At 38.9% G+C, this 14,088-nt stretch overlaps 1 protein-coding gene across 1 annotated transcript in view; it reads left to right on the top strand.

The window, feature by feature from the left end:
* GRHPR (glyoxylate and hydroxypyruvate reductase) overlaps positions 1-13,865 on the top strand; it is a 48,114-nt gene extending 34,249 nt beyond the window's left edge. Inside the window, exons 8-9 of the mRNA XM_053702719.1 lie at positions 3,914-4,044; positions 13,607-13,865. Coding sequence (XP_053558694.1) covers positions 3,914-4,044; positions 13,607-13,728 — 253 coding nt within the window. The 3' untranslated portion in view covers positions 13,729-13,865. The remainder of the gene's footprint in view (positions 1-3,913; positions 4,045-13,606) is intronic.
* The last annotated feature ends 223 nt before the right edge of the window (positions 13,866-14,088 follow it).

Genomic DNA, 14,088 nt, shown 5'->3' with positions numbered 1-14,088 from the left:
AATTAGAAATGGCTCAATCTTGAGAGATAAAATACATGAAAAGTGGGCAAAACAATTAACAAAATATATTGCAAAGTTGTTTCATTACACATAACTAAAAAGCATTTTATATAAAAATCTCAGTGTTTACTGTGCCTTTAAGGCAGTTTTTGGTGACGTTTTCTACAGCTAGCTACCTTATTCTCTACCCTTTTCCTCGTTGAATTTTTCATCCACAATCGGAAATTGCATGTTCTATCTGAATCATAAAAGTTAGACTTTGACTTCCATGCCCCTTTAAAGATAATTTAAGGTTTAAAAGGGTTTTCAAAAGAGTAAAGCAACAAAACCTGAAAAACCAAATGCAGACCTTAACGTGGAATTTGATTTCTGAAAAAAGAACAACTTCTTTCACTTGAGAGGATCAGGCTTCAAAAGAAGTAAAATAATGTCCTTCCCGGACCTGTTTGTACACCACCTGGCTAATGTTACTGGCCACCCTTAGCTAATGTTTTTAATGTATGTTGCACAAATTATCATTAAAGCAATGTATGTTGAATTATGCTATTAACTTGTGCTTTGGATAGCTCATGTAACATTTATAAATAACAGACATTGTATAATATTGCAGAGTATTACACTGCCCCTCCTGGCTACTTCTCATTACAATTTTGACGGTCAGTGGTATTATGAAGCTATCACTTACCCTGATGCGTCTTACAGTAAAAAACATTTCCATGAGTGTTTATAATTTACACTTGGAATTTACCTTGTGGCTATTCCCCTTTTTTAGCAAATTCTTTGAAGTCTGAAAAGATCTGGCATCATTATAGAGAGCAGACTTCCTCTAAAATGGATTAAAAGTAACAAAATGTGACGTTTCAGTAAAACATTATTACCATCTTGGTGAAAGTTATGCCTATCTGGTTAAAGCTTTTTGAGTTGATAGCTCAGATATAGTTATAAACTTTTATGACTAGAAAAGAACAGCACCAGCTCTTTTAGAAAAAAATACAAAACAGTTTTTCTTTGGAATTAAGCACTTTGTCAGAAAGCTGTCTGTTCATAATTCTTTGTGAAGACAGAAATTGAGTGAAATAAAACAAGTCCAAAATACAACTTATCCTAGACCAAGATGATCATCTTCTGTTTCTTTCATTCGATCTTTTGAATGATATAAGGTAGCAGAAAATTTTTGTGAAAGCCATATGCTAATTGGAACCTCGAATGGATCACCATTTCCTTAAAGGCAAGTGAATGGCTGTTTATGGTACAATTGTATAATGGTGTATTTTCGATTCTCATCAATTGGTTAAATGTTAGGCAAATTTCTTGAACAGCATTAATGAGTTGAGAACGTTTGAAGTGTTTGTCTCTGAATTTTGGAGATCTAAAATGTGAATTGCTGAAGATGCACTGATATTCTTAAGTAGACAAAAAACAAGCTGCTCCTTTTAGCATAACCAACTGTGCACTTACCTTTCAGTAACTGATGAAGCCCTGCTCACACAGTAGTACTTAACCATACAGCCTCCTTACTCCCAGGCCTTCACAACATGGCTTTGAGTTCCATGATGATGCAAAGTGAGAACTCTCAAGAAAACCAAAGCCCCCAACCCTGAGGTGATTTCATCTGGTGAAATCACAGACCAGTTTGGATGCAGAAAGCGTTTCTGTTGTGTATCTGCTTGTTACCAGTGATTTGAGGGATGAATGTGATAATGATTAACACATCCTTCAGATGTTTAGTAATCAATTTACATATTTTCAGAGCAAGCATGACAGAATGCAAGATCTTTGTTTTGTGATGAAACAACTAAACACGTTTGCAAAGGGTCTTCAGGTCCTCAACTTGATGACATATTCCTCCTTTTTTTATAACAGCAGATCGGAAGGCCAGAAGGCTCTGTCTCTCACAAGATCCTTGTAAACAAAAAAAGGAAACATTTAAAGGGACAGTAAAGTCAAAATTAAACTTTCTTAATTCAGATAGAGCATGGGATTTTAAACAACTTAGTGCTTTTTTACAGCCAGACAGTGCTCACATTCCTGTAGAGTTATGCAGGAACCACCACTGATAATGCATGTTTGTAAAAAGCACTGAGATAAGGGGGCAGTCTGCAGAGGCTTAGATACAGGTAATCATAGAAGTATAAAATATATTATTATAAATGTGTTGGTTATGCAAAACTGTAGAATGAGTAATAAAGGTATGATCTATCTTTTAAACAATAACAATTTTCAAGTAGACTATCCCTTTAATTTTTTATGGTTTAAATTACTCATTATTTAAATCACATATAAAATTGGGAACACAATATTTGTTTAAACCTTAAATTGTTTTATCGATAGAGCTAAGCTCTTGCAGTTCTATCTTAAAGGGACATTAAACACTAATGGCTAGATTACAAGTGGAACGCAAAGTTGCGCTTAGACAAGCTCGATATTTGCGCTCCACGTGTAATATCAGCACACACAATTGCACTGGTATTATAAGTAAGGCGCAATATGAGTGTGACCTTGGGTTCGCATTTCATCAAAGCTTTGCGCTCACGAGAGCATGCTACTATAGGCACCAATGGGAGCCTCGTTCTCATGTTGATAGTCCCGGCAGAAAACCTAGCTCAGCAAAGACGGTAAGTGGCGCAGCAATGGGCAGTAAAGTGTAAATATACGTATGTGTGTGTGTGTGTATATATATATATATATATATATATATATACATACACACACACACATATTAACACATAGATATGTATATAAGCATATATGTATGTCCCCTAGACTGCAATGCAAAGGCACTTTTCAATGCCGTTTTTTTTTCTTCCTAACACTCCACATCTGCAGACTTTAAGCCCTTTATAACTGCTTAGCATTTTTTTGTTTTTTAATGTAACTGCACAAATGTATTTTATTTAAAAAAAAAATAACAATGCATTTTTTTAAATTAACCAGAGGTCAGACCTCTGGTTAATTTTCAGAGCCACTTGTAATGGCTGGTTATTTACTGTGCGCCCGTAAACTGCGAATTTGCCCGTTAACGGGCGCACATTAAATTAGAGCTCCACTTGTGATCTAGCCCTAAATGTGTTTCATGCAATCTCTCTTATTATAGATGCAGCCATTTTGGTTTCTGAAGGAAAGTTGCTGCACATGGCAAATACCTTGGCATTGGAATTAAGTGAAAGCTAGATTTTATGATGGTTGCACTAATGACTAGAGAGAGGCAGGGAATAACCTAAATACTATGCTTATAAATGTAATGTTTAAAGTCACTTCAAGATCAATGGCAAATACAATGGATATGAAACCCCAAATTCTTCCTTCTTGATTTATAATGTCAAAAAACTTTCTAATTTACTTCTATTATCTAATTTGCTTCATTCTCTTGCTATACTTTGTGGAAAAGGATACCTAGGTAGGCTTAGGAAGAGCAAAGCACTACTGTGAGCTAGCTGCTGTTGCTGTCTGCACCTATATGCCTTTTATTATAGTCTTACTTGATGTGTTCAGCTAGTTTCCAGCATTGCATTGCTGCTCATTCAACAAATGATATCTAGAGAGCAAAACAAAATTGATAATATAAGTATATTGGAAAGTGGTTTAAAACTATATATTTTACTCTATCTGAATCAAGAGAGAGAAACAATTTGGGTTTCATGTGCCTTTAAATAAATCTTAGCTTGATCAAAATACATGCAGAGAAGAACAGATAATGCTGTGCCATATTTAGATAGGGGATGTGCTGACATTGAAATAGCAAAAATATTCATTATAATATATTACATTCAAAATACAACAAAGTTATCAAAAAGTGTATTGTTATGTTCATGTTTTGTGAATATTAGCATTTGTCAGAAACATTTAGTATTTCTTTTCTGAGCCGGAGATAGGGACAAATTTACATTCATCTGTATTTGTCAAATGTTTTTAGGGGATCTGTGGTAAATCAGGAGGATCTTTACCAGGCATTGGTCAGTGGACAGATTTCAGCTGCTGGTTTGGATGTCACAACACCAGAACCTCTTCCCACAAACCATCCTTTGCTCAGCTTGAAAAATTGTGGTATGGAGTTTTTTTCCTAGACAATAAATAAAACAAATATAATACATACATAATAATAATACAAAGTAGTTCTAATCTACTTAGTGAGTGTTTTGAAAATGATGCAGCATAACTGTAAAAAGCTGACAAGAAAAAAAGTCAGATATTTTACCTCAAAATGTAAGTTCTCTGGTGACAGTTATACTTCAGCTGCTGTCCAGCTGCAAGTTGAGGAAAAAAAAAATAGCCAATCAGCATCAGCAGTGCTAAGGTAATGCTTTGCCTTTGCTGTGATCTCATGAGATTTCATAGGACTTAGTTAAACTGAATTGGAAAATAACATGACTATGCCTGCACATGACAGATGCACACTGCCTTGCAAGTCCTGGGACAAGCAAGCAGGTGTTAATACTGGGTATTATGTCCCTTTAAGAGAGAGAGACGGTTTCTATTTGCAACTGCTTTGTGTGTCAGTGTAAATTTACCCAACAGACAAAACTTCCAGTTGCACCACAATAGTATAGATTTAATACAATACCTCTAAACGCTTAGTTTGTAGCATATTCATATCAAAACCTTTTCTTTTTTAAGATAAGGAGAGTCCACAACGTCATTCAATTACTAGTGGGGATATCACTCCTGGTCAGCAGGAGGAGGCAAAGAGTACCACAGCAAAGCTGTTAAATGTCACTCCCCTTCCCATAATCCACAGTCATTCTCTTTGCCTCTGTCAATGGAGGAGTTGAAGTTTGGTGTCTGTAGAAAGGAATTCCTTTTTTGGGTACTTTTACCTGCAAGCAAGGATTTGGGTTTAGCCGAGTCTGCGTTAATCTCTTCAGTAGAGTAGTGGTTGCTTTTAAGCAGTTAGGAATTTGTGGGGTGGTCCTTACTTTGTTTCCTAACATATTGCTGCCCTTGTTATACAAAGCCAGAGTTGGTTACTCTGTTCTTTCTTTTTCTGTGTCCTTTCACGTAAGCTGTCTCACTGCCGGACAGCTAGATTGCAGGTTAGTGCATTTTGTCTTCTAGGTTTGGGGACTTTGCACTTAAGAGATTGAGCTGCAATTTTAAATGTGGGACATGTTTTATCCTTCATATAGGATATGTAATGTCCCTTTAATTCTACACCTCCTACTTTCCCTATAAAACCTCACTTCCTGTTTAACTCTTTGCTTGATTATTTTGTTTTGGCTTAGAATTGGATCTCACTTTTCTATTTGCTGCTACTTTTGTCAAGCCTTATTCTGAACAACAATCTGAATCTGAATACCCTTGCTACAAGCAAATCTCCTGTATCACACGCTACCTTGTTTCAGCTCTGCCATCCGCTGTGTCTCCTGAGCCAGCCTGTGTACGCTGATTGGCCTACAGCGGATTCTGTCAAGTTATCGCCAGATCTATTTCCTGACTTACGCTCTCTCCCTTAACTGCCGCCATAGAGGACGCCCGGTTCGCACATCAGTGTTCCAGCTCTTGTACCTCCAGCTAGCCAGCTGTCTGAGCAACCGCCAGACCTTCAACACCGGACTGCGCTCTCCAACATCCAAGGGTCTTGCAAGTATATGAACTGTAGCCTGTTTGCATAAACTCTCTCTCTCGCATACATTGCTAACAACGCTCTGTGCTGCTGCTCCTTTGCTACGCTCTGCCTACACTTGTTACCATCTGCTTAGTAACTTGTCTAATCATTTCAGCTATACCTCTCAAAACAGTCTAACTCTATTTATACCCGTAATATCTGTATGCCATCAGATATACAAGGGTCATTGGTTGCTTATATATATATATCTGTCTCCAAATACTGTGGGAAGTATTCATTACTATTAATTTGCTGATTCTCCTCAGAACCAGGTGGTTCACTCATACCCCTTGGAGTCTGGTTTCACAGCTACAATCCTTACTTATTACATAATAATCAAGCCTTAAAAAATATTTAGTAATGGATCCCCAAATAGTAAAGACTGAACTAGACACTCTAAACCAGAAAGTGGAATACCTGGCAAGAGCACTAACTGATTTCCAAACTGAGAACACTGCACTAAAAAACATAGTTAAAGACATAGTTGCACCAAAAATATCAGAGCCACCAGAACCTCAAATTAAGCCCCCAACCTTGTTCTCCGGTAAAAGAAGCGAGTTTAGAGACTTTAAGAATGCTTGTTTACTTTTATATACAATGAAACCCAAAACTTACTGTTCTGATAAGATAAAAGTATGCACAACTATCTCATATCTCACTGCTGAACCTAGGTCATGGGCAAACCGCTTATTTGAATCCAATAACCCCATCCTAGATTCTTTGGACCAATTCTTTAATTCCATGACTGCTCTGTATGAGGATAGCAATACTCAGATTCATGCTGAGACTAAATTGAGAGCCCTCAAACAGGGAAAACACCCTGTAGAAGAGTTCATAACTGACTTACAAATGTGGGCTACCGATTCCCAAAGAAACAATATATCCCTAAAAAAACAATTCAGATTGGGACTCAATGATATACTAAAAGATGAGCTATCCAGGTTAGAGATGCCAGACACATTACAAGGTTTAATGAAGCTAGCAACTACCCTAGACCGTAGATTTAGAGAGAGACGCTCAGAAAGATTATTAACAGACACACCCTCTAAGAGACTCTTAGTTCCCACTACTGAAAAAACTAACTACCAACATACACCCATGGAAATAGGTATGATTAAAGGACCACTGAGGAAAAGACCAGGCGACGAGTTTCTAACCTCCGTTTATACTGTGCGAATAAAGAACATACAGTAGCAACCTGCCCCATTCTACACCGACAAAAGAAGGGTAAGCTAATAAACATATAGAACAAAAATCACTCACACTCTCTCTATCTTTACAGTGGGACCATCAACAAATCAAGACTGACGCTATAATTGACTCCGGGGCTTTTGATTGTTTCATAGATGCTACATTTGTTGCAAAAAATAAAATACCTTGTATTGATAAGCAAAAACCTGTTTTCATAAAAGTAATTGATGGCTCTCTAATACGTAACGGACCTATAACACAGCATACTGTACCCTTACTGATAACCACATTAGAGGGACATACAGAATATCTTAGTTTTGATGTTATTCCATCCGCACTCCACACTATAATACTGGGATACACATGGTTAACTAAACATAACCCTAGTGTAAATTGGGTTACACCTACCATTAGGTTTGACTCACATTATTGTACATCCACTTGTTTTCCTCACCAAATAATAGGGACATTAAACACCATTATACCAACCTATTATCAAGATTTAACTGAAGTTTTTGATTTAAAGGAGGCTGAGGTACTGCCACCTCATAGGGTGTACGATTGCCCCATAGACTTAATTCCCGGATCTAAAGTCCCATATGGGAAAATCTATCCCCTCTCACAAAAAGAATTGCAACATTTAAGGGAGTACCTAGATGACAACATTAGGAAAGGCTTCATAGTTCCCTCTGTATCACCTGCAGCAGCAGGGATATTTTTTGTTACCAACAAAGATCAGTCATTAAGACCAATCATTGATTACCGGGCACTCAATTCGATTACAGTAAAGAATCGTTATCCTCTGCCACTCATCCCCGAACTCCTTGAACGCCTCAATGGAGCTACCATGTTTACCAAACTCGATCTGAAGGGGGCATATAATTTGATTAGAATCAAGGACGGTGATGAGTGGAAAACAGCCTTCAGAACTAGGTACGGCCTCTGAGTATAAGGTAATGCCTTTTGGGCTCTGTAACGTCCCAGCCACTTTCCAGCATTTTATTAATGATATTTTTAAAGATCTAACCGATGTATGCGTTATAATTTATCTTGAAGACATTTTGATTTATTCTAGAGATACACAAGAACACATAAAGCATGTAAGATGGGCTTTAACAAGCCTTCGTGACCATAGACTTTTTGCAAAAGCAGAAAAGTGCCAATTCCATGTACATGAAATAAAATTCTTAGGTTATGTCATCACCCCTGACAAGGTGCAAATGGACCCTGAAAAACTGTCAGCAATTAAAAATTGGCCTAGACCCACTAACCTAAAATCTTTGCAGCGTTTTTTAAGATTTGCCAATTTTTACCGCAAATTTATATATAACTTTTCAGCTAATGTAAAAACCACTTACTAACTTAACAAAGAAAACTGTTAAATTTCATTGCACACCTGAGGCCGACCAAACCTTTAACTATTTAAAAGACTGTTTCACAACTGCCCCTATTTTAAGTTTACCAGATCACACATGCCAGTTTATTGTAGAGGTAGACGCCTCTGACACACGGTTGGGTGCAGTTCTATCCCAAAGGACTGACGAAAAGCAACCATCACATCCTATCGCATTTTACTCCAGAACGTTACTTCCAGCTGATGTAAATTACTCAATAGACGATAAGGAATTATTGGCAATAAAATGCGCATTGGAAGTCTGGAGGCATATCCTAGAGGGCACTGACAAACCTTTCCTGATTTACACTGATCACAAAAGCCTTCAGTATCTAAGACAAAATAAGACTTTATCTTCTCGACAGGTCCGTTGGTCTCTTTTTCTAGATAGGTTTAACTTTCTAATAACCTATAGACCTGGTAATCTAAACACCAAAGCAGATGCCCTGTCCCGATTAACTGATGAGAAAACACAAGCAAAGCATACTTTACAATTGGTACCCCCACATAAAATAATTCGTAGTTTAAGCAATCTTGAACTTGACATTCTTAAGGCTTTAAAGACTGATACACTGCCAACACATCAGCAGCTCATCAAAGAGACCACTGGCCTTTACACTCTGCATAAGAAATTATATATACCACAACAACTTAGAAATAGAATCTTAGACCATTACCACGATAACCCCATGTCTGGTCATCAGGGCATATACAAAACCAAGGAACTCCTACAAAGGTATTTCTGGTGGCCAAATATGGCTAGGACCATTCAGGATTATGTCACCACATGTGAGACATGTGCAAGATATAAAACAGAGAAGAAGAAACCTATTGGTTTCCTTACTCCTCTACCAATACCTGATACTCCGTGGACAACCATTTCCATGGACTTCATAGTGGAACTTCCAACCTCACACAATCATAATACAATCATGGTTGTTGTAGATCATTTAACTAAACTTGCGCACTTCATAGCTATGGAATCCTTACCCAGTGCTACTGAAACTGCAGATACATTCCTGAAGCATATTGTACGCCTTCATGGATTGCCGAATTCAATCGTTACAGACCGCGGTACACAGTTTACCTCTCATTTCTGGAAGGAAATTTGTAAATCCCTACACATACATCCTAGACTTTCAACCTCATACCATCCTCAGACGAACGGACTTACCGAAAGAGTGAATGGAATTCTCGAGCAATATCTCAGATGTTATGTCATGCACCAACAAGATGACTGGTTAAGTCATCTACCCCTAGCTGAGTTTTCATATAACAATTCAGTTTCTAGTTCAACTAAAATGACACAGTTTTACGCAACTTATGGATACCATCCACAGTCCATCAAGCTCCCGCTTAGCGATTCCCCTTCTCCTTCTGCTACAACTTATCTAAATAACTTGCAGGATGGTCTGCAACTCCTAAAAGAGCATCTACGAAAAGCTAAAGCTGATCAACAGCACTACTACGATATCAGACACAGACCTAGTCCTGATTACAAATTGGGCGACCGCGTTTGGCTCTCCACCAAGTATCTAAAACTGGCTATACCATCAAGGAAACTGGGCAGTCTGTTCATTGGACCTTTCCCAATAACACGTATCCTTAACCCATCAACTGTCGTACTAGACCTATCTGATATGTACAAGATTCATCCCTCCTTCCATGTTTCGCTGCTTAAACCCTACAAGACCAGTGCTGAACTTCACCACCTCCGCCTGTCACCTCCGAAGACCATGAAGAATATGAGGTAGACTGTATACTTGATTCTCGTATATTCCGTAGGAGATTGGAGTATCTGATCCGTTGGAAGGGTTATGGACAGGAGGAGGATTCATGGGTCCCGAAGTCTCAGATCCATGCACCGCTACTGGTCACAGCCTTCCATAGACATTATCCGCAGAAGCCGAATGCATCCTCGGAGATGATGCCTTGAGCAGGGGGATCTGTAATGTCCCTTTAATTCTACATCTCCTACTTTCCCTATAAAACCTCACTTCCTGTTTAACTCTTTGCTTGATTATTTTGTTTTGGCTTAGAATTGGATCTCACTTTTCTATTTGCTGCTACTTTTGTCAAGCCTTATTCTGAACAACCTTCAGAATCTGAATCTGAATACCCTGCTACAAGCAAAAAGCAAATCTCCTGTATCACACGCTACCTTGTTCCAGCTCTACCATCCGCTGTGTCTCCTGAGCCAACCTGTGTACGCTGATTCGCCTACAGCGGATTCTGTCAAGTTATCGCCGGATCTATTTCCTGACTTACGCTCTCTCCCTTAACCACCGCCATAGAGGATGCCCGGTTCGCACATCAGTGTTCCAGCTCTTGTACCTCCAGCTCTAACTCTATTTATACCCATAATATCTGTATGCCATCAGATATACAAGGGTCATTGGTTGCTTATATATATCTGTCTCCAAATACTGTGGGCAGTATTCATTACTATTAATTTGCTGATTCTCCTCAGAAGCAGGTGGTTCACTCATACCCCTTGGAGTCTGGTTTCACAGCTACAATCCTTACTTATTACAGGATATTCCTTTAGGCAGGAGTGCAGGCTCTGTATATGTGGCAGGGGAGACTAAGGAGTTAATGCTTTTATTTGTAAATTAAAGTATACCCTTTATTTTTGTGGCTCATGTACTTATTATATGATATTTCTCCTCTAACGTGCCAAGCCTCAATGGCGTCACATGCAGTGCCCTGTGGTTCCTCTCAGACTACTGGAGGAGTTTTTTTGCCTGTATAAATTGCTGCTCAGGTATCTTCTGTATCTGCTTTTCCTATGCTAAAGGGAAAACGCAAGAGGAAAATTAGATATTCAGATAGTAAGGTTTCTGTTCCTCCTACTGCTACACAGGTTGCCCTCTCTCATAAGTCTGATGAGGAGGATAGGTCAGTAGCCTCTGAGGGTGAAATCTCAGATCCGGACAGTATAATTAATTTATCTGATTCTGATGATGTAAACTTCAGATTTAAGCTTGAACACTTTTGTGTATTGTTAGAAGGTTTTGGCTACTTTGGATGACTTCGACATTCCTGTCGTCAACTCTAAAAAGTCTAGTAAAGTTAGTAAATACTATAATGTGCCTTCCTCTGTGGATGTTTTTCCTGTTTCAGACTGTGTGACAGAAATTATTTCACAGGAATGGGAGAAGCCAGGGATACCTTTTTCCCGGTCTCCTGTCTTTAAAAAGATGTTTCCTGTTGCTGGCTCCATTAAAGATTCATGGCGCACGGTGCCTAAAGTAGAAGGGGCAATTTCTACTCTGGCTAAGAGAACTATGATCCCGATAGAGGATAGCTGCTCCTTTAAGGATTCTATGTACAAAAAGCTGAAGCTTATTTGAAAAAGATGTATGTTCATCAAGGTCTTCAATGGCAACCTGCAGTTTGTATTGCCACAGTAGCAGGTGCGGCATCTTATTGTTGCAATGCCTTGCCAGAATCTATTTTAGTAGAGACTACGTTGGAGGAGATTCAAGATAGAATTTAGGCTCTCAATTAGGCAAATTAATTTATTTCTGTTACTAACATGCAAGTTATTAGACTGGGAGCCAAGATGTCTGGCTTCACTGTCCTAGCCCGCAGGGCTTTGTGGTTAAAATCTTGGTCAGCTGATTTGTCCTCTAAGTCCAAGCTTCTGGCACTTCCTTAAAAGTGTAAAACCTTGTTTGAACCTGGTCTGGCAGAAATAAATTCTGACTTTACTGGTGGAAAAGTTTTTTTTTCTACCATAAGATAACAAGAACAGACCTAAAGGACGTCAGAGTATTTTCAAAGGAAAGCCTTCCTCTTCCAAGTAGAAACACTCCAAGTCTTCTTGGAAATCCAATTAGTCTTTGAGCAAGGGGAATCCATCTAAGAAACCTGCAGCTGAGTTTGTCAGCATAAAGGGTCTGCCTCCGGTCTGGGATTGGATCAAGTGGGGGGCCGACTTTCTCTGTTTTCTCAAGCATAGATATGAGTTGTCCCAGATCCTTGGGCTATGAACATAGTATCTCAGGGTTAAAACATAGAATTCATATCTTACCTCCCAGGGGTAGTTTTCGCCTCTCTAGATTATCTGCAGTCCAGGTTAAAAGAGAGGCAATTCTTGAACTGTGTTCAGGGCTTTTCTTCCCTGGGAGTGATTGTTTCAATTCCAGTAGGGAACAGGTACTAGGTTTCTATTCTAGATTTAAAGTGTCTCAACAAGTTTCTCAGAGTACCGTACTTCAAAATGGAAACCATTCATTTTCGGAAGCATCTGTCTCAGGGCACATGCTTCCCGGTGACCTTCCTGGGTGATCTTGTCCACGGACGCCAGCTTGCTAGGCTGGGGAGCAGTCTGGGACTTGTTAAAGGGACAGGGACTATGGACTCGGGGGGAGTCTGTTCTCCCCATAAACATCTTAGAGTTGAGAGCGATTTACAATGCTTTGATGGCTTGGCCTCAATTGTCCTTCACCCAGTTTATCAGTCGGTCTACATCACCTCAGTGATTTACATCAACCACCAGGGAGGAACTCCAGGTTAACCCTCAATTGGAGGGTGTTGGAGTTGGATCTGATGGCGTTTCGACAGAACACCAAACTTCCAAGGTACGGTTCATAGTCTAGAAATCCGCAGGCCGCCATGTTAGATGCTCTGGTGGTTCCTTGGGATTTCGGTCTAGCAAACCTGTTTCCTCCGTTTTGCGCATCTTCCACGAGTCATTGCTCGTTTCTATCAGGAGAAAGAGTTGGTAATTCTAATTGCTCCTGCATGGCCTCGCAGGATCTGTTATGCAGACCTAGTGATGATGTCATCTCTGCCACCTTGGAGGTAACCTCTGAGGAAGGACCTTTTTAACTCCGGGTCCATTCCTCTTCCCATTTCCCTTCGGTCGAATGACTGGGGATTATGGGTAGGGGAGTGACATTTAACAGCTTTGCTGTGGTGCTCTTTGCCTCCTCCTGCTGGGCAGGAGTGATATTCCCACTAATAAATGAATGACGTTGTGGACTCTTCATATCCGGAAAGAAATTTATCAGGTAAGCATAAATTTTGTTATTTTACTTTAACAGTCTTCTTCAATATACAGTAGTTTTTTACTCAGAAGTAAGTGAAAAAACAAGAGTGTCAGAGGTAGTAATAACCCATCTATGTGTACATATGAGATTTAAAGGGATACTAAACCCAAATCAGTCACCAATCAGCAAGCGCTACCCAGGTTCTGAACCAAAAATGGGCCAGCTCCTACCCTTACATTCCTGCTTTTTCAAATAAAGATAGCAAGAGAACGAAGAAACATTGAGAATAGGAGTAAATTAGAAAGTTACTAAAAATTGCCTGCTCTATCTGAATCATTAAAGACAAAACTTGGGTTTAGTATCCCTTTAAGTGGTTTAGCTTTTAAGCAACATTTTATTCTTCATTTTCTGTTTTCCCCTCAGTGATTTTACCTCATATCGGAAGTGCCACCTATGCAACCAGGAACACCATGTCTGTTTTGGCTGTAACCAACCTGTTGAAAGGTCTGACTGGAGAGCCAATGCCAAGCGAACTTAAAATGTGAAGCTAAACTCAAAAAGCTTTTAAGTGCTGCAACAAATACTTGGGGATTTTTATTTTGTTGAAGAACATTCACTAAAATTCACTTCTGTAACAGTTTCTGGAAAAATAAAATGAAACAATTAAACAGGAATAACAATATTAATAGTGTTTTGTTTTCTTGAAATATAGTTAATAGTGATGCACCGAAATGGAAATTCTGGACCGAAACCGAATCCGAAAATCCGGGATGCACTTGGCCGAAAACCGAAACTGATACCGAAAATGTATTTTTTCAAATTATTTTCAAATTATTTTTTTTTAGTTTTTTTTTTTTGCCTAATTAGAGCCAATAAAAAATGCCCACACTTTTATTGAAAGTAAC

This window comes from Bombina bombina, chromosome 2, assembly GCF_027579735.1.
Source record: "Bombina bombina isolate aBomBom1 chromosome 2, aBomBom1.pri, whole genome shotgun sequence".
Lineage (NCBI taxonomy): Eukaryota > Metazoa > Chordata > Amphibia > Anura > Bombinatoridae > Bombina > Bombina bombina.
This window is presented reverse-complemented; position numbering and strand designations above follow the sequence as displayed.